The 24688-nt window shown below is 44.6% G+C and overlaps 1 protein-coding gene across 7 annotated transcripts in view; it reads left to right on the plus strand.

Annotated features, from left to right (window-relative positions):
• Window positions 1-24688, plus strand: part of ARID1B (AT-rich interaction domain 1B) — a 385639-nt gene that overhangs the window by 236820 nt on the left and 124131 nt on the right. For all 7 annotated transcript variants that reach the window (XM_029944117.1, XM_029944118.1, XM_029944119.1 and 4 more), the window contains one exon: window positions 20836-21079. In XM_029944117.1, coding sequence (XP_029799977.1) covers window positions 20836-21079 — 244 coding nt within the window. The remainder of the gene's footprint in view (window positions 1-20835; window positions 21080-24688) is intronic.

Consider the following 24688-nt stretch of genomic DNA (forward strand, 5'->3'; position numbering starts at 1 on the left):
TATAAAAATGTAATTGGTCGACCCTACCCATTAAGACTGTCAGGAGTAAATGACAAGATCATTTGGGTAAAAAGATAAAATAATAGTAGCTATCCTTTAGAATACTCTCTTTGCCAAGCACTATGGCCAGCACTTTCTTTTAGATCATAATAAACATCAGTTTAACCACACTTACACCAGTTTGTCAAGGAAGAGATTCAGGCCCCGGAGAGTCTGAGTAATGTGTCTAAGGCTGAGTGGCTAGTAATTAGCAGAAGAAAGGAGCGAAGGAAGTTCAGACCACAAAGGCCATGCTTCTAATCCTGCCTGTCACCAGCTCCCCATTTCCTAGGTAAGTGGAGTGGTGCCAGGAAGGGGTGACCATGGCCATGCAGCTCATGCTCACTGCCGGCAGGGACAGACGGGGTTGAAACTCTGCCTGAGGTGCCCTTAGCCGAGGACCGGTTCCGTTTTCTTCTGCAGAAAAGCACCGTGGTTCTGTGGGGCTGCGTCTGCTCAGAAGGCCACTTTTTTCTGCTTCTTTCCAAGGTGCTTCCTGGCCTACACATGTGTGTAGAGTTCTCCACACTGCCTAGCTTAGGAGTGAAAGGTTAAAATGGTTACTACTATTTGTCACACCTGCCAGGAGTTTGGCCTGCCTTCCTTGCGGCATTTCCCACGTGCGGTCATTGAGCCGTTTGTTTATCAGAAACCGCTCTCAGCGGTGCGTGTCACGCCCCGCTCATGTGCCTCTGTCTTCCGTTACAGTCTCCCGTCTTCCTGGTCTCTCCTGAGTCCCCTCTTTCTTCCTGCCTTGTGTCCCGCTCTGTGCAATTGTGTGTGACACACAACCAGCTTTTCCACAGGTACAGTTGATTCCTCCGTTCCCAGGAATTTAAATCCAGGTTGCGCTGCATCCCATATGTTTAAGACCTAAGATAATTACAGATACTTCAGAACTCAGAACTCTATAAAATAAACGATTTATCATATCAAACTGCACGAGGGCCCCATCGGAGGTGGAGAACTGTGCTAGATCACAGATGGTGTATTTCATGGATTGTGATTTCACAAAACAGTCCGTCTTCCCAATTGGCTTCTCTTATATTTCCCTCTTGTGAACCCTGTGGGTAGTCATCAGCCGGAATGAAAAAGTCCGACGCTCTGTCAGTTTCCGTGATAAAATACATTTACCTGGTCTGCTGTTGGGCTTCCCTCTGAATTGAATCCTGAATTCCTTTGCTGTGCTGGAGGTGGGGGTCCGGTCCACGTCAGGTCACGGGCGAGGCGGACACGTGGACCCGTCTGTGGCTGTGGGAGGCGGCTGTCCGCCGGTGTGCCACCTCACGGGCTCTGGTTCACTGGCCCGTGCGTGACAGCTGTTGTGCCTCACCCCCAAGGAGATCGAGGGGACACGTTTATAAGTTCAAGAGGAGAACTCGAGAAAACATTGTATGTGACACACCAAAGGCTAGAAATTAGAAAATAAAAGATCCGCTTCAAATCACCGAAGCGTCTGTTAAGCAGTTTCCTGCGGTTACACAGCCTGGGCCATCCCCGCCACGTGGCTTTGCGGGGTCTGCCTTCTATCACTTACGGAGTCATATTCTTATTTATTGAACAAAACGAGATTTTGAGATAGAGTCACGTACCTAGAGCATAAAAAAGTAACTGTTCGAAAATGTACGAGTAGGTATAGATGGGCTCAGGGCCTGCGTGGGCACACCCACATTCCCTCCCTCTGTCCCTCTCCCCTGCCTCTTCTCCCCACCTCTGCCTCTGCCTCTCTTCCTCCTTCCCTCCTCCCTCTGTCCTCCTCCTCCCCTCTTCTCTCTCTGTCTCTCTCCCCTCTCTCTCTCTCTCTCTCACTCATTCTGTCTCTGTCCTTTCAGCTTTTTGCTGTCAATGTCCGTGGTAATATGGTGAATAAACATACCTAGAAAACTGCATTCTGATGTGGTCCGTGTCTGCAGAACCTGGGTGTAGTTTTGATGTAAATAATTTAGCCTCTCTCTAGACCTCAGTTTCACATTCTGAAAACCAAGGACTGAAGTAAGTGTTTACTGTGGCTTTTGTTTTAGTTCTGAAAATTCTGTACTATTCCTAATGGTTCCTCTCACTGTTTCTCTTCCAAGGGAGTCAAACTTTCCTTTCCCTGTGTAGGTAAATATATAAGCACACACACATGTACACACATATACATAAACAAAAATATTGCTATATTAGATATAATTGATTTATAACATGAGTTTCAGGTGTATAGCATAATATAATTCAGTATACATATTTTGAAATGATCACAATAAATCTAATATCCATCGCTGTACATTGTTAGAAACTTTTAGATTTACTCTCTGAGCAACTTTGAAACATACAGCACAGAACTACTAGCCATAGTATAGAATGCAGTCCGCACGCTGTATGTTACATCTCCATGACTGACTTTATCGCTCTCCCCATGTTTTAATACTTCCGGCACGTTTCTACCTTAAATCCTGTGCATGAGCTGATTATACCTGCTAAACAGCTCTAAGAATTGATGAAGTCTAGTGTGGTTACAGCTAGCACCGACTTGCTGTTGAAGACTAAAAATACTTTAAAAATTTTATTTTTGATCTGTTACTCATGATCTACGTGTATCAGGTTTTGGAACCTTGTGTTTATTATGTATTTCTGTAGACAGAATATCCAGCAATAAGTTCCTAAGGATATTTGTGGCTTAACATTGTGTCAGCATGGGCTGCCTGATTATAAAGCTGCAAACCACAAAACGGGAATACGCTGTTGGCAGCTCCTGGCGACTGAGCACCACGGATTTCCTGTGGCGGCTACTGTTGGTGCACGCACGTACCATTTCAGATGCGTTCTCTAGGAAAACCCACTTTTCCCCACCAGTGTAAAAGTAGGGCCTATCCGAGTCTCCTACCATTCTTGGCCATTTAGATTTCCTTCTTTTTAGCATGTTTTTTCATGTTCGCTGTACCAGTAATGCTAGGTTATTCAAGGGCAAGCCTCTTTGAATGCTGAGAATATAGACCAATTGACAGTATCTAAAGCAAACATGGAGAATTTTCTCTGGGAAGAATTCAACATCAGCTTGACACTAATAATCATGAGCGTTGGGTAATGAGAGGCTGCAAGCCAGCGAAAAGTAATTCTGCAAACATACCTTTCTCGGGAACACGTCAGCACTTAATAGCACAGCTTCTGTGACCAAGTAACCGCACAAAACGGTATTCCAGCATCCTAGCCTATGAGAGTAACATTGTTCTTTTGCCAACTTTAAATGTTCTCTTAAAGGAGATGATGTGGAACACTTACTTTAATTTTGCAACTTGACTATTACACCAAAAACCGCCCAAATTATAAAACTGAGAATCATCTGTGAAACAAAATGTTCACTTTCTTCACAGAGGCTGCCAAGTAGGTCAGTAGGTACCTCAGTTGTTACTGCGTGCGGATCAGGCTGAAAGGTGAGCTGTTTTGCTACACTTCATAGAAAAGACTGGAAGGAAATACAGCAAAATGTTAGAATTCAGTTAGCTCTGTAGAGTGGCACTTCTGAGGATTTTTATTTCCTATTTTGTTTACTGATGGGTTTCTCACCTGCTTTTAATAATAATGAGCTGTGCTCATTTAAAATACTAGTTTTGTCTTTTAATATAAAGTGGATGACACTAAAAAAATCTGTTTTTCCTGTTGAGGAAAAGTATATTTTTGTGTTCAGTTGTTAGTAAATGGCATCAAATTTATCAGTTCATTTCTCCTTTGAATTAATATCTGTGTTTGGGCTAATTGGAAGTCTGTTATTCTCTGCTCTCCTTGGATTACAAGGACATAAAATTGCAAAAGAATTGATGATTGCATCTTAGTTTTTAAATATTACAGAACTAACTCACCTATTAAATTAAGAGGAACCACTGAGAGCTCAAAGACACAGGTTTGGTTCATGTAGAAGGTGACGTTGATCTCTTTAAAGACCGGGCAATACATTCCTGGTGGTTTAATTGCTAAAGATCTGTATCCCTTCCTAGCGTTAATAGGCTCGCCCCTCCTCTTTTTGTTACTAGGTACAAACTTCTGCAAAATAAAGTTAACACTAAATGTCACTTCATAATTGCAGTAATGATCACACAGCTGTGCTTTCCTCAGTTTATAACACATGTCAGCATCGGTTTAGGGGCTCAGCTTCATTTCCTGCAGACATTCTGCAGACTGCGTTCATGGTGAGAAAGCGGGGTGTCCTGTTGGTCACTGCCGGGGCGCTCAGGCCAGAGTCGCAGCCTTCAGGCTCTCAGAAATGCAAGTCTCGGCGCTGCCATTGCCCATGACTCGATCCTTTATTTATTTACTTGCTTACAGATTTTCGTACTCACTTCTCAGGTATTTTGGTTGGCTAGATTAAGGACCATTTTATTTATGAGTTGGTGAATTTTCAAGGAGGAACTCTTACACTTAAATGAACCTGTAAGAAGCCCGCAGAAAAGCAAATGCCTGCAGCGCTAATAATGAGAACTGACAAGGCGGTCCTGCTGGGTTTATTTATGACCTTCTGCCTTTGTTAGCTCTTGTGAGAAATTCCTTTCTAACCATAACAATATTGTTGGAGTTTGGCACTGTACAGAGAAATCCTACCGAGCCCCGAGGCCCACAAACTGGCACTCGTTCAGCTCATAACAGATTGCTGGGCTTGGTAGAGTTGTACATTTTCCTCCTCTCCTCTTTTATTTAATTCATCGGTAGTTTTCGCCAGTTTTTATATGCATGGCTTTAATGTGTGTGTGTGTGTGTGTGTGTGTGTGTGTATCTCGCTTTTATTCTCAGAGCCTGAATCCACTTTTTCCATAACACAATATCATACCTACTTAAGTGCTAAGGAAAATTCGGGAGAGGGCAGGATCCTGGAAGGCAAGGAGCGACAGGTCTGTTCCGAACAAGGAGGGACCGTGGGACGTCACAGCGAGTGCGCGAGCTGACGGGCTGTCCTGGCTCCCCTGACAATCTCATGTGGCCACCCGCTCTCAGAGTGAGCTCAGCGGGACAAATTCACCTCAGGTTCTGATTTCATAATACTCTGGTTCTTATCTCTACTCCTTTTGGGTACGTTAAGAACCTGTGTATTCTAGCTTGTTTGCTTTCCTCCCCCATTTCCAAATGCAACAGGAAATTTAAAAGCATCAATTCTCAGAGCGAATTGTGTTAAAAATGGTAATTTTCTTTGGAAGTAGAAGAAAATCAATAATGTTCAATGCATACCTCTTAAAGGAGACCCTTGCCAGGTGCGTTCCATGTGGAGTTGTGTAGACCATGGGCGATGCACCCACCCTGAAGCGGCAGTTTTCAGCGTTTCCAGTGACTGGTCCTGTTTCTTCGGTGTTGCCAACGACAGAATAGCTATCCATGTTCCCTGGAAGGTATTGGCAGACACGCGACTTCTGTTTCTTCTGTCTTCAGGTTCACGGTGGCAGTTCGGGCAGGGGGGGAGGTGATGAGCTCCGTAGGATCCATTTAACTACAAGTACCAGGGTCTGCCTTTGCTGTGTTGATCTCGTCCAGGGACTTGGGTGTCAGGCCGGGCCCTGCTACATCAAAAGGCCACACTATTAAAATCAGTATTGATATTTGTGCTTAGAATATTCTACTTACCTCTTAGCTGATCTTCAAAGCTTTCCACAGCCATCTAACTCAAGTATGTACAAAGAGACTTGCTAATGGAAGCCATGAGGAACACTGTATTAAAAATCTTAGCCTGTAGGTGCCTGGGTGGCTCAGTCAGCTAAGCCCTCCGGCTCTTTTTTTTTTTTTTTTTTAATGTTTTCTTTATTTTTGATACAGGAGAGACAGAGCATGAGAGGGGGAGGGGCAGAGAGCGAAGGAGACACAGAACTGGAAGCAGGCTCCAGGCTCTGAGCTAGCTGTCAGCACAGAGCCTGACGCGGGGCTCGAACCCAGGAACGTGAGATCTGACCTGAGCCGAAGTCGGAGGCCTAACCGACTAAGCCACCCAGGCGCCCCTCGTCCGACTCTTGATACTGGTTCCAGTCACGATCTCACAGTTCCTGAGATTGAGTCCCACATAGGGTTCTGTGCTGAAACGGGGGAGGCTACTTGGGATTCTCTCTCTTTTTCTCTCTCTCTGCCCTTCCCCCCTGCCTTGCACACATGCTCTCTTTCTCAAAATAACTAGATAAACTTAAAAAAAAATCTCAGCCTGGTAAAATGTGAAAACTATGCATATAGAATCTATTTGTCCGGCTTTGTCTTTTATTTTCTTACCATATACGTTTGCGTTTTTTTCACATCCGTTCGGAAAATACTAATATGGTTTCATGCTGCTACAATTCAACTGCTACCCGTGTTTTGAATGGACTTTTCTAAAAGTTCATTGGTCATTTGCCTTAGAGAGGGTACAAATTAATACTCTGTTCATGAAATTGCACTTTGGCTATGTGTTAAGGACTGTTCGAATCTCCAGGGCCCCCTTTTGTTTTGTTGTTTTTGCAGAAACACTTCAGCACTTATTAAAATGGTGACTGGGGCACCTGGGTGTCTCAGCTGGTGAAGCATCCAAGACTTGGTTTCAGTTCAGGCCATGATCTCATGGTTCCTGAGTTCAAGCCCCACATCTGACCCTGCACTGCCAGCATGGAGCCTGCTTGGGATTCTCTCTCTCCCTTTCTCTCTGCCCCTCCCCTACTCATGTGCTCACGTGTGTGCTTGCTCTCTCTGTCAAAATAAGTAAATAAACTCAAATAAAATTATATCTGCTCAAGTACAAGGAAGAAGGAAAAAAGTCTCTCAAATCTAATCACTTGAAAAAGGCACATGTATTTTATATGTATATAAATGCATATGTATTCATACAATGTTTTACATCAAGTAGATCATGTTTTCTACTGTTAACCTGATTTTCACTCAACAATCTCAATAAAAACTACATTTTGAATATATATTTTTAATAATTTTTACATATTTTAAAGAGAGTGCATACACGGTAGGGAGCAGGGTAAGAGGAGAGAGAGAGAGAGAGAGAGAGAGACAGAAAGACAGGGACCGAGAAGCTTAAGCAGGCTCCATGCCCAGCACAGAGCTGGATGCAGGGCTAGATGTCACAACCCTGAGATCATGACCTGAGCAAAATCAAGGGTCAGACCCTTAACCAAAGGAGCCACCTAGGCACCCCAGATAATTATTATTTATTTTAAATAACCTGCTACTAAGTTGATACTTAGGTGGTTTCTAACTTTTTTGCCATTTTAAGATCTAGCTTTTTTTTTTTAATTTTTTTATGTTCTTTATTTATTTTTGAGAGACAGAGAGAGACAGTGGGAACAGGGGAGGGTCAGAGAGAGATACAGAATCTGAAGCAGGCTCCAGACTCTGAGCTAGCTGTCAGCACAGAGCCCGACGCGGGGCTGGAACCCACAAACCGTGAGATCATGACCTGAGCCGAAGCCGGATGTTTAACCGACTGAGCCGCTCAGGCGCCCCTAACATTTGGCTTTCTATTTTTGTTGTTATTCTTCATTTTAAATGTATTTTTACACTATGTGACATAATAAAGATCGTGGTAGCTAATATTTATTAAATAGATTCTCTGTCAGACTAAATTCTCTCCACATCTTTGGGACTGGGATCCATTTTATTGGTGAAGAAACCGTGGCTTAGAGATGTTCATTCACTTGCCTGCCTTATACCGCTAGGAAGTGATAGAGCGAAGGTTAGAACCAAGGTTTTACAGCCGGGGCTGGGATTGCCTTGGCCAGTCCCTCTTTGGCATGCAGTGTTTATCATTGGTGACACTGCATTTTAAAGTGCGAAAGACTATTTAATTAACAGAATATTGATTGTTAACATAACTATTTGCCTGACGCATAATTATCTGGTAAATATTTGTTAAAGAATGGAAGGATGCATTCGTGCCACTATTTACTCATCCTATTTTATAAGTGAGATGATTTTCTAGAAGTCATTTGCAAATTTTTTATTTTGTATTCAAAATGTAATTTAGATTACAAAGAATGTTAAAGAAACCACGTGTCTCAAATGCGTGTATGTTTATATATGTGTATGTGGGCGTTTACATACAAAGCACCTGTTTATTGAGCATGTATATGCTTGATAGTTCTCATTCATAATCTGTCTAATCCTCACTATGTAGCACAAGTGATACCTCCCCTATGTTTTGGAAAGTGAATCTGGGGTTTGGTGAGGTTAGGTAACTTGCCCAAGATTGGGTGAAGAAATCATGGCTCCCGGACTAGATTTCAAACTGCTCTTACTCCAGAATTCGGGATTTGTACTGCTCTATTATTACTGTGAATCTACATTCCAGTAAATAGTTAATGAGCACTTACCAGGTGCCATGCTTTCCGTGCTTGATGCTTGGGTATTTTATGTACAGCAGTTCATTTAACTCTCTCATCAACACTGTGAGGTCCTAACTTTTATTGTCCCCGCACCAAGGTCAGATGGGGGGTGGGGGCTTCTGGGTCTCTGCCATTGCCCGAGTCCTTGGAATGTGCAAAGGAGGAGCTGGGTTGGGGTCAGCTGTGTGGTTGTGGAGCCCAGATTCTTTGTGACCATCATTGCCCGCATCCGAAAAGATCACCGTTCGGTACAACATGAAGGTTCAAAACAAAACAAAACAGCTAACATATAATGAACGCTTTTAAACAAGTTTCATTAGAGGAGAGGACTTGCTAGGGATTTACAGATTGATGCCTGGAGTTTAAGTCCAGTTTTATTTCAAAACTTACAATTTACTGGGATAAAAGAAGAATCAGGCTGTGTGATGGGCTTGTGAGTCCACTTACTGAGGTCCCTTCCCTGGTCAGAGGTTTGAGAAGGCAAAGGGAATGTGAATTTTCTCCGTCTGCTGTCTGGAATTCTGCATCTGACTTTGTTGATGCTGCCTTGAGACCGCTCCTAGCAGACTGCGGTGCCCATCGGAGAAGCTTCCTTCCCCTCGTGGGCCCTGCAGTGTGCTCCAGACGCCAGCATGACTGCTTGTAGGCGTGAGGCTGTGACACCATCGCACGGCACGGAAATGGCTCTGTTGGGAGGTCGTGTGTTTGAGTGTGACCAGGCTGGCCTTCCAGACCTGATTCAGGCCCTTACTGGTGGATGATACTATTATTCTTATTATTATCATCATCATCGTCATCAGCAGTGGTATTTACAGGTTTCTGTCTGAAACCCTGAACACATTTATGACCACCTCCTTTTGAGAAGTAGTTTTTGAAGTAATAGGTTATAAAATGGTTATATGCTCTTAGGAAAAATTATGATGTAAAATTGCACTTGAGTGCTAGCCCTTGAGGTGTTAAGTGACCGGCTGCCCCCTACATAGAAAACGGCTCACTTTGGAAACCTCTTATCTGAGTGAATCTGTGAATTATAATGGAAAATAAGAAAAACCCATGTTTTTAACTTTGACTTTGGGAAGATGTACTGAATGTGTCATATTTCATTTTAAAATATAAAAATAGTCTTCACAAAACATTTCCATCTGTAATGTAGTCAGGCTAATCATGTAAAAAATTTCTGGATTCCCTGCTTTCTTTCTAAAGAACTCAGAAGTCTTAAAAATAATTTCTGTGAAAATATAAAAATTTCAGCTTTCTTTTATATTGAAGGCATTAAACTATTTCTTTCTATTTTTAATGAGATAATTTTAATCTGTCTTTAAATACTGAAGAAATGAAATAGCTCGTTTAGATAGTTTTGATTGTTGTTAGGAGATAGTCATTCAAAGAAAGAAATTGGCATTTGCGCTGATGTGGCCTTAGTATTTATTGCACCATTAATTCTATTTAAAAAATGTTTTAATGTTTATTTTTGAGAGAGAGTGAGAGCGAGCTCATGCGCAGGGGAGAGGCAGAGAGAGAGACTGAGAGAGAGAGACAATCCAAATCTGAGCTGTCAGCACAGAGTCCAATGCGGGGGTTCAGACTCACATACCGCGAGATCGTGACCTGAGCTCAAGTTACATGCTTAACCCACCGAGGCATCGAGCCTCAGGTTAATTCTATTTTTAACTTCTTTAAAACAAGAGTGATTCGAACGCTGAGTCTAAGACCTAACTTAGTACCAGGAAATCAACTCTTTTGAACGTGATGCCCTCACAGATCCTTCTCGTTTGCTCTGTTCCTTATGGTGACCCACTGGCAAAATAAACATGATGATCCCCACTTGACAAGTGAGAGGATTCGGTTGTCTTGCCCACAGCCGATGATCCTTGGGGCACCCGCTTCAGCACCCCCTTACTCCAGCACTTTTCTGCTGTAGCACAGCTTTCTCTCCATGCTGCCATTTTGTTACAGAAATGCGGTAGAAAGTCTGTATTCACGGAGCGCAGGCAGCCTTGTCCCACTTACCAACGGACCCAGGAGGGCCTCCTGCAGAAAGAAAAGACTACCTACCTCCTCCATGCCGCGTTTCCCTTCTTATTTGGCCGCTACTGTTTGGGCTTGTTTTCAGACCCAGTTCCCACTTCTTAGTGGATTTGGTCGTGGGGCCTGTAGAACCCTTGTCACTACCCGCTGCGATCAGGAATATGGGGGAGAACCGCCCTCCCTCCTCGTCTTCACGCTTTCAGCCACTCCGCACCGCCCCCTGCACTGACCACTTCCCGCATCACCCACAGCTCGGGCTCTGCCGCACGGCCTCTCCCGGTGGTTCACGATCATCACAGCTCACACCTACCTCCGATCGTGCCACGCCCATCCTTTTAACTTAGTATTTCTCGTTTAATTCTCGCAACAACCATCTTGGGCAGGTACTGGCATTCCCCCCCCCATCCCCCCTTTATAGATGAGCGAAGCGAAGCACAGAAAGGTTATTAAATACGGTGCCCGGTCACTTAACAAGTGGCAAAGCCAGGGTGCAAAGGTAAGCAGTCTTCCTCCAGAGCTCCCACTGTGGAACATGCTAGCAGCTGATGGGAACCCAGCCTCGGAAGCTCTGCAGTAGACGCGCGGCCAACGTCGCCAGGGAAGCCTCTGAGCAGCTCGTCCCTTCAGGTGTCTGTGGCACAGAGCGGCCCCGATGTGCCAATGGATGGCTCTTGGAGGGAAGTGGGGTCTCCCCCAGCGAACCGAGCAAGGGTTCTTTCCAGGTTAGACCAGGCTGCTCAGGATTTGGACGCCATCCTGGTGGCGGGGCGGCTGTCGTGAAGGGAGGGAGGACCACGACCTGATTCTTCCTCCCCTCATTTCTCTCCCGTTCCCTGCGGAGCGGGCAGCGCCATCCCGGCTCGCGGAGGCTCTGCGGGTCCCTGCATCTCGCGGCCACCGCCGACCAAGCGTCCCCGCGACCCTGCTCCCACCTCACTCCTCTGCTGCCCCCTCTCTTGTATTGATCATGTATTACTGCGTTGGGTTTGGGAGGGTATTTTCTATCAACATTTTTTTTGTAAGATTCATGTTAATATTTTTAACTGCAGCTCATTCCGTTTCACCGCTGTAGAGTGTCCCATTTTCTGAAAACATCTCTATTTTATATTGCTGGAAAACCAGACCGTCTCCAGTTTTTGTTACAGTCCTGAAGCAAGGTTTCGGTGCACAGACAAACCTCCTTATGTACCTGTGCAGAGAGCGCATTAAGGCTGCGTCGCATTATCCGGGTCACAAGATCAACGCACCTTTGGCTTTAGGAAAGTGTGCTTACAGATTTTTGTCCAAAGTGATCGTACTAATTTATACTCCCACTAGCCATGCCTGGAAAAGCATAAAGTGCATATTTTTCTCTCCCTAGTGTTTTTATTATGAGACCTCAGTTGGAAGTATTATTTCATTTATCGTTGGTGAAAATATCACCTAATCATCTTATAAAGGAACTTCAGTTACACCGAAGGACACATATGAGAGAATTAACTGCCTTGACCATGTAAACGTTAATGGAGACAGGACAGCCTTTCCTTCAAAAGAATCCCAAATAATAAACACAGACGGAATGAAGGAAATAGAAAATCAACATTAGGGCATCAGAGTCCTGCTGCAGGAAAGGTCCCCTGACAGATGCTAACTAAAATTGTGGGCAAGACTTAAGGAGAAACCGGATAACTCGCATCGCTTCAAATATATCCCCCCCCCAAATATTTACTTATTCTGTTCGCTTTTAACATTCACCCACTAGTCCTTTGATGCTCATCCCGGAGGTGGAGCTGAGTTCCCCTTGGCGTGTGGGCGGGACTTCCTGCCCCCCCCCCCCCGTCTCCTGCTGGGAAACAGAAAGGGGAGTAACTTGCCTGCAGAGAAACCTGGGAGGCATCTCTTTAACCACGTGATCACAGTTTCCGTCACCTCCTAAGACAGGTGTATATCATACCACCGTAGGACGCCTTCTAAAGGACACTCCCCGTCTGTGGTATTCTCTGCCCAAACCTGGAACCGCAGCCTAGTCACGGGAAAACACCCAACAAACACAAACTGAAGGATGAGTGTGCCGCGGTTACATAAAATGTTAACGTGCAGGAGCCTGGGAGAAGGGTGCGTAAGAACAACCCCTAAGTCCTCTTTGTGTTAAGTCTAAAGTCACTTCAAAATTAAAAAACGTTTTAAATCCAGTGAGGGATCAGAACAAGCTTCTATGTTCCTGTGGTTCATGCGAATGGGGAAAATGTCAAACTAAGTTTTGGTATTGTTGTGTAAGTAAAACTTCCCTCTATTCCATGTAGACTCAGTACAGTTTGTGTGTTTTTCTGTTTTTTTTTTTTTTAAGTTGCTAATTTATTTGCAGTTCCTGTAGGTCTTACTGTTTTAAAGTAGTTCATTGCTATATGCAGAAGAAATAAATGTCTCCTGAGGGTTCATACCTTTTTGTTTTTAAGTTTTATTTTCACAGTTTCTATGTGCTAAGCATTACACTTCTAAGATAAACAGTAGTTTTTCACCATGAGAGACGCAAAAGGTGATGTTGATTGCTTTTCTGTTATAAAGATTTATGATACTCTTTCAGCAATAAAAACTGGTATCAGCAGACAGACTCTAAATCTTACATATTTACAGATCTTGTTAGTTTGTCAGTTTGCTTTCAAAGCACATGGTCATTCAGACCTTGGAGTTTCAGACCTGACGTTGATGTTTGTACCGCACAAGCCCGTAAACCCGCACACCTTTCCTGCGCGTAACCGGCTGGCCCTTCCCCCTTTGGAACCACGTGTGGCGGGAGTTGCCACCAGTGGTTTGGGGGCAGGGTGTATAAAGAACATAATCGGTTAAAGCCAAGTGTTCCTCATAATTAGCTTTCAGACACTGCGGTGCTATTTTAAGAGTAAGGTCTACCTGATTCGGCTCTCTTATCCGTTCAGTGATTCTTACGTAGGACTGAAACAAGCTGCCGTCTGGAACACAGGCCACCGTTTAACCTGGACTTTGGTTATGAGGTCCCTGCAGTTGGTCCTTTAAGTTGCTAAATTTTACATACACTAAAATACATGGCTCTTTGTAAAACATTTGACAGGTGTATTCTTAAGCGGTACCGATCATTGTAATCGTGTTCTCACGGCATTCTTTGTTCCTAAACACTTAAAAACATGATTGTTTTCTTTCAAGTGTTTAACATCTCTTTCTTGGCATTCCTCTGCATTCCTTTTCCTTCTCTGATCACACTGGAAGTCGTCTTTGAGTGACTGGCTGGCCCCCTGGCCTCTAGGAGTGCCAGCCCAGGTGGCCTGCCCTGGGCAGATGGAGGCGGTTCCGGCCGCCCCCAGCCCTCACCCAGCCTTTTCCCTGGCTTCCCAGTGAGCTTCTCCCCAAGGAGCCTCTCCCCACTGCTCCTCAACTGGCATCCCGCCAGGGCGCTTGCCTTTCCACATTGTTCCATCCGCCTCCAGGCTCCTGCCCGCCACTCCTCCACAGGGCAACCCTCGGCTCCTGGTCTGGGCACAGGTCAGACAGCAGCCCCCCCCCCCCGGCCAGCTCGCACCGGTGAGGACGCGCTGCTGTGTGTCCCACACCTTACTGATCGACCCCTTCATCGTAGAATCTCTTCCTTTCTTAGGACCTGACCTGGCTGGAGTCTCTTCATTGAGACTCTGCGGAAGTGGACACGATCACAGTACAGGCCCGCTTAAATACAAAACATCAGTCACATTTTTTCCACCACCTGTGTCTCCCGCACCCCACAGTGTCACCTGCAGACCTTAGCTAGGGCATGCCTGCCTGAGCGTGACAGTACAGAGACCTCTCCCCAGATTATTCAGGATCCTCGCTTTATCATGTACTTGTAACCTCACAGGTGATCTGTCGCTTGTATGAATAAGTGTATTCTTTAGAATATTACTGGGCCAGCAGTTACTCACCCATGAGTCTTTTTTAATGTTTCTAGCGCAGACTTGGTCTTCTACTTGAGGCTAGGAAGGGTCTGGAGGCTCTTGGCTGTGTTGGACAATGAAATCAGTTAAGAAACGTTTGGGTAGGAACTACAAATTGGAGCTAATAAGATGCTGTAGTTTCATCATTATGAAAATATACACAGTATCTCTGGTACATAGAAGGTGCTAAATCAACGGTAGTAAGAGTTGTTGCGAAAATACCATCATTATTGTGTTCATTACCGTTATCATTTGTGAGCACGGTTCTAAGAGTGTAACCAAGCAGGGTGATGTTATTTCCAGATGACAGTTGATCCCAAATTCCATACAGTGCAAAATAAACTACAAGGAGATTTTCTTACCAAGTAATTTGTCCGTTCAGGACTGCCCATACTGTGGTAAAGGGTCTGTTTGTTGTTCTTCCCAGCCTACAGAACATCTTGAGACTGTTGTTAATAGGGGAAGAACAGAGACTCCCTGGGCAGAGTTCAAAAACCGAGAATAATTTAGGATCCCCCCTGAGGCTTGCGCAATGGAAAAAAATTCCCTTACATGATGCATATTTCATACTTATAGTGTTTACCACGTCTAAATTTAGAATGCAGCATATTTCATATCAGGAGTTCTAACCCAAGGACCTTTGAGGCCAGCTTCTATTTTAGGTGCTGATTTTCCAAAATCAAAGGAAATATAACCATCTTAACGATTTTTGCTTATGATAGTATGCGTGACTCTGAATCCTGCTTCTGTAAAGTATCAGTTTAGTTGATTACCCTACAAATGTCCCTTTGAAATGAGAGTTACCCATAATGGAATCTTGGCTGGAGAAAAAGAAAGTGGTTCTCATTACGATGAATTTTGACTCATGAATTTTCTTTGCATTTATCCTTGGCTTTGGCTAGGGGTTTGTCATTTGTGGGGCTTGTGACTGTGTTTAAATTAACATCAAACTTTTTTTTTTCCAGTTGGCCTCATACATCTCAAGGCTATGTGTTATATATATTGTCAACATATAAAGAAGAGATAAATATTTATCGGACATGTTTAAATAGAAAGTGATATATATAACTTGGAAAGAAGATGCTTTCAGAGCCTAAAAATTAATGCTTTGGAGAATTCTTTTTTTCACGGATTCTGTCTTTCTGTGCCTTTGCATGTTTTATTCGTTTAGACAGGAAGCCTAAGCTTTTAACTCATTTGCTGTCTAGACAAACGAAAAGAGCGGGGACTGGGGTGGGCTGCGCGGAGAAGAAACCCACAAACATCACAGAGATTCAGCAGAGTCACCGCAAGGTTTTTCCTTTGTGTGTAGATGTCAGATTCTTGACTCAATTCTGAGATCGGTTTCAAGGTGTGTGTGTATCACATGTCCAAAATGATACTTCTAAAATAAGGTTGGAGGGAACGCAGTGACTTTACAGTGTGCAAAGTATCAGTTTCTAAAGAGCAAAGCATCTAATGAGGCTGGGGGTGGTTAGCCTCAGGATGTTAATTGGAAACAGAGGGCTGAAAATTCCTGCTAAATCTTAATAGCGAAGTCAGTAGTTGTCGCTAGAGCATTTATGGTAAATATTTAGGAAGATCCGCATGTGCTGGCTCCCTCTGTGTGGTGTTTGCAGCTGCATTTTACCACAGAGGACACTCATTCAGGGATGGGACAGTCACCAGGGACCAGGCAAACCACCTCTCTTCAGCACCGCACTTGGCACAAGGAGTCACTGCCCTTTAGAAAGTTAGGGTCGAGTTAGAGAAAAAGAAAAAAATGCTTGTCTGAATTTTATACTTAAAATTCTAAAAAGGCGAAGAGACACTTTTCCTGCTTTTGAAGATGACGAAGAGACATTTTTAAAAGACCATTGAACCTGGCATTTTAACCTGTGCGTCAAGCCCCTGGGAAGTCACAGTGAGAAATCATTAACTGTATCCTATTAAAATCCTTAAACAAGAGACCTGAACTAGTCTCATTGATTGAAATATCTTCTCTGTTTCTAATTCAGTGTTTATCCTCCTGTCCTCTCGGGGCACTTCTGAGCAAGAGATGTCCAAATGTGTGCACTGCTCTCCGGTTCTCTATCAGAGGCCGATCTGATACTACCAACTAATTGTATTGAGGGCCACAGCTTAGAGCATGTTGGAGTTGATCTGCTTTTTTAAAAACCTACTTATTTAATTAAACAAGGGAGTGAGGTTTTCTAACTTATTCCCAGGTCTTTGAAGACAGTAAGACGTCTTCACTAGCACTGCCCGGATTTATCCTTCAGCAAGCTCACTTACTTTGAGTGCCGTCAAAACCAAAGATGCCTCTTGATGTAGTGAGTGATAACATATTAAAGGTATTTTTAGAGAGGATCATCTCCAGTATGTAGCCATGAGAGAATGTGTATACTTAATGTTGGATGCCTGTTACATGTATGTGCAGATCTCTAAAAATTCTTCCTGCCCTCCTTCATGGCATGTTCCCAAATACATCCTGTCACGGCCCTGCCCCATCTGGTTCGTTGTAGTGAGTCTGCCCTCTGCCTTAAGTCCTAAGTGTTTATCTTCTCAGAGTCTGTTGGCATTGTTATTGCTCCCCGGTGGCGTTCCATTCTCTGTGCAGTGAAATCTCCTATACTCGTCACTCAGATCAGAATGAAAATTTTACGTGGGCAGAGAGACGATGGTTGCGGAGGGGAAGCCTTTGCAGGGAACTTTCATTTAAATTAAATTTTTAAGTAAAGCAAGCTTTTCTTTTTTAAGGCATTGATTTTCGAAAAATAAAGGAACCATTGGCAGCATATGTTACATCATTTTGGGGGCGCTGGAAAGTACTCAGTATTCTGAGTGAAGTCACGTACTGAAAACCAACTTGAGAGCTAGCTTTTTACCAAGTCCCCCTTGTCCCGGCAGAATATTGAATTTCCGGGGTCCGAGCCCAGGAAGTCAGTCATCGCCTCACCCATGTCTCCATCAACGCAAAGCAGACCTGCACAGGGAATGCTGTGGGGCCGGGGGACTCGAGCCCCTTAAAAGAGTCCTCTCCGCAATTACCTTACCTGCCAGCTTTTCCGCAAGATAAATGAAGCGCTGTAGCTTGAAGGTGCCTTGGTCAGAATGAGATGCGGGAAGGTCTCTCTGTTCTTTACAGGCATCACAGATCTGATAGTACTTGTGAAGGAAGAATAGAGTCGGTGCCCTGCTGACTAAATTGTCCTCCAGAGGAGTATTAGTTACAGAGCTTCTTTGTTAACTAGGCTGAATGTTTAAGCTGTTGAACTTCTTTTATTAACGTGTTTTAAGAGAGCTACCCTAAGTGTCTGCAGGGCGGGAATATTTCTCTATAATTTACATATAAAAGGTACGTGTATGTATAATAGTAATATAGAAATTATATCTTTTTATTACTCTTCTGTTGCACCGAGGTCTAGTCAGCACTGAAATTCTGATGACATGTTGAACACTAAGAAAGCCACCGTTTTTATATTTTTCTCTCGGTATTTCCTTGATCAGCTTGTTGAATAACAGAAATGTTTTTCATGCTTCCGCAGCTTGAAGGAAGCCCTCCTAACATGCATCCATGTCACCTGTTCAACCATAACTCGGAATTTTAAGGGAGGACAGGGAAGGGATTTATAGGTCGTGCAGAGAGTTTTACACATTTCCAAATAACAATTTGGTTGCTTTTTTTTATGAAGAAAGATTTGCATTAGATTATTTAACTTCAAGTAATGATGTTTAAAAACTTGAATCTACGTCAAAGGCTTTTCTGGGTTTATAATCCATATGTAGTATAATAAAAGATAATAGTTTTATATCTAGTTATCTATTAAATTTTTTTCCTATAAAGAAGCAGGAAAAGCCTATGTCTTCCCCCCCCCCCAACTGTTTTCTGCCCAGTGGTCATTATTGAAGATGCACATTTTGTTAGGTGTTAGCGCATCAGTACGGGCCCTGGCCATCCTCACAGGGGTGTCTGGCTTCCTCCACCCCTACAAAGAGAATGCAGCTCTCTCTGACTCCCATTCAGTATTTTCCGGGTGGAGGTAGATGTGGAGTCAGCTCCCAGGATTCCTGACATGCAGGGTGTCACCATGTGGTTCAACCAAGGTCTGTCTCTGTCCAGTTTACCTCAAGAAAGAGGCAGAGACAATAGAGGCCATACTAGAAATACCTCAGCTCTGAATCAGGGGTTCGCCGACTTTGTCTGAAAGGGCCCCCACAGCAGATAATTTTATGCTTTCCAGGCCACGGGGCGTCCATCAGAGTCTCCTTCGTAGCCCCGTAGTGGCCGTGGACCATACAGAGGGGGGTGGCAGTGGCAGGGTTCAATAAAACGTTATGGACAATGAAGCTCAAATTTCAAGTATTTTTCATGTATCCCATGATTTTTTTCCTTAGTCGTTTAACAGCATTCGGCTTGTGCCAGAGCAGACACTGGCAGGGTCCAGTCTGACCCTCCAGGCCAGAGCTTGCAACACCTGCTTTGGCGAGCCCCACCTATGTGTCCCTGTGAGTTCTGTGGATTGGTTACATCCAGTTAGGAGGGGGATGCCTTGTGAGCAAGCACGTAAACCCCAAGCCCTCTTCCACACCCCTGCACGCACCCTAGCTCTGAGGCTGTGCCCGGGAGGAGTCCGCGATGGGCCTGGGGAGGGAGGGAGGCCGACGTGTGCGCACGTACACTCTGCTAATGTCAGTCTTATTTCTAGAAACTCAGAGAACTAAATTGCCTTGATTTCTGAAGTGTGAATACCTTATACATTGTATATAGCATGTCACTTGCTTAATAACCTTTCTCTCTTTCTGACTCGGCTTCGCAAAAGTTGTGCTCAGTTCTGAAAGTCTGAATTGAACTGTTGTTGAACCGGGTAATCAAGTGAAATCTAGTGTTCTATCAGCAGAATATGTGTGAAACCGTGCAACTTATGTGCCTGAGTAGAAACGTTTATATATTTTATTCCCTGAATTCTGAAAATGTCTGAGTTTTCCCCATTTTATTTTGGAGATTTGATGATACTTTCTCTGATACTGTTGTGTTTGTTATTGTGTTTGTTACTCTAAACCTAGAGGTGCTTCTTAGATGTTAACTCCTCTTAGCATAAGAAATTTTTGTTTTCTGTAACATTCATTTTTGTGAGGTTTTATAGCTATTTGAGAATGTATGTTTTAATCACTGGCACTTTTGCTGTTAAGAAAGAGAAGTTCATTACATGATGTAGCAGATGATTAACAGAGGACATTTCCAGGAGACCGGGATCCTCGTCGCGGGTTTGCTTGGTGACATTTGGGGGGGACCCTGAAGATGCACACCCAGCTGTGCTCTGCCCGGTCCCATTGGTGTTTCCTGGTCTAGATTCAGTCTACCTCCACCAGTTTTCAAAGCCCTAGTTTTAGAAGTCCCAGTAGTAAGCAGTGAGGTAAAATTAAACATGAATAAAGTTGAATGCAGAGAGGGAATAAATTAGAATTAAATATGCTCTGTAGACAATAGCAGAACCTGGCATTTCTGATCCCATTCGGCAGCATTTAGTCCTAGACCATCCAGACAAATAATTTTATGCTGCAGCCCAGCCTTTAGAACTCGGCCAGCACTAGCTCCGGGCCCCCCACCCCCCAGACCCCCAGACTCGACTCGCAGCAGCCTGGAAGCGCCTGCCGGTGGGTGACCCATTCTGGGCCCTGGCCCCTCCGCAGCGAGGAAGGCCGAATGAAAGGCTTTCCCTCTTCCTTTCTTCCTGACGAGGGTGCAGAAGATTCCTCTCTCAGCTTCCCTTCCTCCTCTTGAAGGAACCATCTGTCCTCCGTAGTGTGAACTTTGACAGTAACCAGCTAACTGAGCTGCAGTTTCTGTGTCGTCACAGTGATTTTAATAACTGCCTTATTGGGTGTTACGAACAGATTCTAGTTGGCATTAAAAATTGTTTGTTTAGCTTAAAATTGTTAATAAAAAGTAAGGCATGACATTAGAACCCACTTCTGCCAACATAACCTCAAAGGGATTTCTTTTCCCAGGTTCATACAAAAATATACACAGAACTATTTTATCATGGTGGCACTTACAATTACTTAGGGTGTAAGCATTTCTTACCACAAGGTCTGGTTCAAATGTTGCTGTGCCATTCAAATGTAACAGTTCGAAATTCACATAGTCCTTCAACATTGACTCTAAATAGAAGGATCCCGAAGTGTAGTTCCCAGTTTATGGAAGCCATTGTTCCATTCAGATGGTAAGTCACCACCCTAAGTGCTGTTTCCTGTACCTCTTGGAACAGGTCTGCTGGACTAGGTGCTGACAGAGGAAAGCTGTCAGATGGTGTTGTGAAAGAGGGGTGTGCGACTTTCCTCACTTTCCATCCCCCCTGGGGATGGGCCAGATCTTAGGGTTCATCCCTCGAGAGACCTCCTGAAAGTCTTCTAAGAACGAGTGGCCATGCTCTGAACTGGGGGTTATTATCTGGAAAAACTGTTGTCTCGGAAAGGGGCTCTGTCGCGATTTCATTCTTGATCAGGCGTGGATCCAAGCGTGTTACTTTATGCGTCTGTTGGTGTGTCTCTCTCAGGACCTGTCTGGCTCCATTGATGACCTGCCCACGGGAACGGAAGCAACTCTGAGCTCAGCAGTCAGTGCGTCTGGGTCCACGAGCAGCCAGGGCGACCAGAGCAACCCTGCGCAGTCGCCTTTCTCCCCGCACGCGTCCCCGCATCTCTCCAGCATCCCTGGGGGCCCGTCGCCTTCTCCCGTCGGCTCTCCCGTGGGAAGCAGCCAGTCCCGGTCCGGCCCAATTTCTCCTGCAAGTATTCCAGGTACTCATTCCTTCATACTCGCTGTCCCACTTGGCACTGAAGACACACTGGGGCTTTTCGATGGCAACGTGTGTTCCGTGGTTGGTTTCTTGGGTTTTGTTAAATGTAAGGACGTGGTGATGAGGCCACGTGGTGATGGAACCCATGTTAGAGACATAACTGCGAGAGTCCCAGTTGCCAAAGACACTCTGCTAACGAATAAACAGTAAACCCTCAATTAATGAAATCACCAGCTAGTTCGATGTTTTGGGTTTGGACACTGACCTTATGCCAGAAAATCATTGATATGCTCAGTGTCTGTTTTGTAACGATGCTGCGCATACGGTTGTCTGTTGAGGAGTGCCTCTGAGGTAGATGGTGGACAAGGATCAGCGTTCTATTTAATTTATTCCGTGTTAGTTTCTAACACGTCCAGTGCTTGCCCTTGCCCGTGTTGTGCTGGCCCGTCCCTGACGGAGGCCCCCCTCGTTCTGACGGAAGGGGTTTGCGCCCCAGTGAAGGCGCGCTTGCGTTCAGCCAGCACAACAACGCGCTTCGTCTGTATCCTTCGCCCTCTTCATTGTGTGCGTGGGGTTGTCTGTCCGTCTGTCTGTCTGTTGCGCCACACTCCTCCAGCTTTCTCCTATCAACGTCACCCGTTACTTTTATCAGCAGACCAAATGTAATTTTTTCCCACGTACCTTTTGCTATCATGATCTAGGCGGCTGCCGGAAAGTGCCTTTTACTAACCTGTCAGAACGAATATTAAATGGTGGATAAGTCTTCTGACGGTTTCTTCTGTTCTCTTGAAAGCATGAGTGGTAGTTTTACCCCTTCTTACCATTTGACTCCTTTTATATTTAAAAAATGCTTGTTATGGGATGTTTTATATCTAAATCTCTATATATATTTATATATGTAAACATGTATGTGTATATATATGAACATGTATAGCATGATAATGATGAGACATAACTGTTGAATGAATATTCATGAACCCCCTGTCCAGTTTAGGAACTGGAGTGCGGCCAGTATTGCTGTGTCTGCCTGTGTGTTCCCTCCTCATCGTTAGTCCCGTTCTGCTGGCATCAGATACTCTGTGAATAGTTTTTTTAATTGTTCTTTTGGGGTATTTTTTGTTTTTTGGGTTGTTTTTGAAGGACTTTGTTATAAAAATTCATAGAAAATATAGCTTTAATTTTCTTTTTTAATTTTTTATGTTTATTTATTATTGAAACAGAAACAGAGCATGAGTAAAGGAGGGACAGAGAGAGGGAGATACAGAACCCAAAGCAGGCTCCAAGCTCTGAGCTGTCAGCACAGAGCCCAACGTGGGGCTCGAACCCACAAACTGTGAGACCATGACCTGAGCTGAAGTCGGTCGCTTAACTGACTGAGCCACCCAGGCGCTGCTGTATATCTTTATTTTTATTTAGTTTTGAGATTTATAGAAACATATTTATAGAAATGTATGTAGAATAACTATGTAATGTGTCAGCCACGCTGATACACTTTGGGGCACATGCAGGGGTTGCTAGTAATAATTACGGGACAGCAGGCATAAGCTAGGAAGATTCTTGGTAAAACAGAAAGTGTGGGTACCCCATTCAGACTGTAAATGGTTCCTACAATTTGCTTTTTTGACTAAAAGTTCTGTTTCTAAGGTTCATCCACATTTTTTGAGGTAGGCATTTTGATGTTAACCTTTCTTTCAAAAATATGTTTGTCCTCACGGATATTGTAATGAAACCTGGTTTTACCCACCTTTTTAACATTTTTGCAGTTCTGAATACCTTATATTCCAGAAATCCTTAGGCAGTTTTTGGTAGTAAGATGGGTTTTAAAGCATCAACTACCTAAACATTGGGAAGTCATACGTAAAGTATCATGTTTGTGAAGCAAGAACTCCTTTCAAAAATTGTATCAAAAGGACTTTTCTAAATAACTTCAATGAAAATTCCTCAGAGGTATAAGATATTGTAGTGTTTTATTTAAAACTGCTGACACAGAGAATTCACAGTCTGATGATTTTCATACATACGGTTATCATTCCAGTGGGGATTTTGAAACTCCTTTCTCACTGTTTGGGTTTTGATGTGTGGAGCGCATGGTACCACGTACTGTGGAGGGCGTGACTCAGCAGCTGGACTGGCTGCAGAGTCCGGGGCTCAGTTCCCTGTTGTGCAGCGTAAAGTTGGTCAGCGGATCACGCTTCTGCTGACCGTTAGCCCCATCTCAAAAGAGGCCTGTTCTCTGTAGTCACTGCAGGTGAGGGGCTGGATAGGACTCTCTCTGCCAGCTTCTCGGGCAAGTAAGTTTGTAGCAGAATAGTTTCAGGTTTTTTGGGAATGTTGTTGAAAGCATACAGTTTGTTTCTAAGCTTGGGTCTGAAATGCTAACCGCCAAGGCCTACATTTTCATTGCACACACGAGTTTGGGTCCACTCCTCTCCATCCATGTGGCACAGGGAAGACACGACACAGCAAAAGTTCACTTTTGGTGAGGAGGAACGCTCCTCAATAGGACCATAGCCATGTTTGCTGAGTGTGAAGCTGCAGCGTCCTGGGATCGTAGAGAACATGGCAAATAGAACATTTCATTAAAGTGCGTGCTATTCTAAGAGGGGTAACCAGCTGGGGAGGCTGGTCGGCCGTTTTGGCACCTGATCCCTTTTCTCCTGGGTGGAATCACAGAGAACACGGCAACTGGATGGCCTTTTATATAATCATGATCTCACCTTACTGTATTGCCACTTAGCAGTTGTATAACCTTGGACAGGCCTGTACCCTCTCTGTGCCTCAGTTTCTACGTTTGTAAGGCTAGTAGCTATCTCCTAGGGTTCCTGTACAGATTAAATGTGTTGATGCCCATAAAGGAGTGGCATGGTAAGCGCCCAGGGTGTGTTAACGGTCACCGTGGCTCCGGCTATCGGTCACTGAGGCCCGGAGGCCCGCCCTGTGTGTCCAGAGCAGCACAGGTGGCTTAGACAGCGAGTCTTGTGAGTGTCATCCAGGGGCGTACTTGCACGTTTCAGAAGACGCGCGTGCGCACCTTCCAGTGATGGTTTGCTGTGTTTACCGAGCTCGCTTAGCGGGCCTGCGCAGAGCCGGCCACGAAAGCGCCATGTATTCTTACGAAATTGAATCGTTTTTCTTCTAACTTGAAAAGAATTTAAAAAGACGGCAGGTTAGTGGTTGGCCTTCTTGGGGATTAGGCGTGTGAAAGTCAAGGGGAAACAAGCTTTTGCACCCTTGCTTCCCCGAGATCATAGGCAAACGGGTGCCTGTGTGGGCTGATGAGCAGGCAGTCTAACACAGATTTAACCACAGACGCAGGAGAAAATGCAGGGCTCTTTCTCCCACGTTTTGTATGTGTGGAGACAGCATCAGCTAACTGATCAGCACCACCCTCTCAGCGCCCTTAGCCATGGCTGCCCCGGGGAAGTGGGGCAGTTGCTCGTTGGACAAGGACATGGGCCAGAGGGGTCACTGGGAGTGAAGTTCAGGCTGCTGTCCTGTGGGAAGGGGCAGCCTTTTTTACCTCACACAGAGGAGCCACACCTCTCTCTGCAAGCTTGCCCTGGACCTCTTGGTGGCCCTCCTCCAGGACTAGAGTCCAGACACTACCTGG

The sequence above is a fragment of the Suricata suricatta genome, chromosome 7 (assembly GCF_006229205.1).
Source record: "Suricata suricatta isolate VVHF042 chromosome 7, meerkat_22Aug2017_6uvM2_HiC, whole genome shotgun sequence".
Lineage (NCBI taxonomy): Eukaryota > Metazoa > Chordata > Mammalia > Carnivora > Herpestidae > Suricata > Suricata suricatta.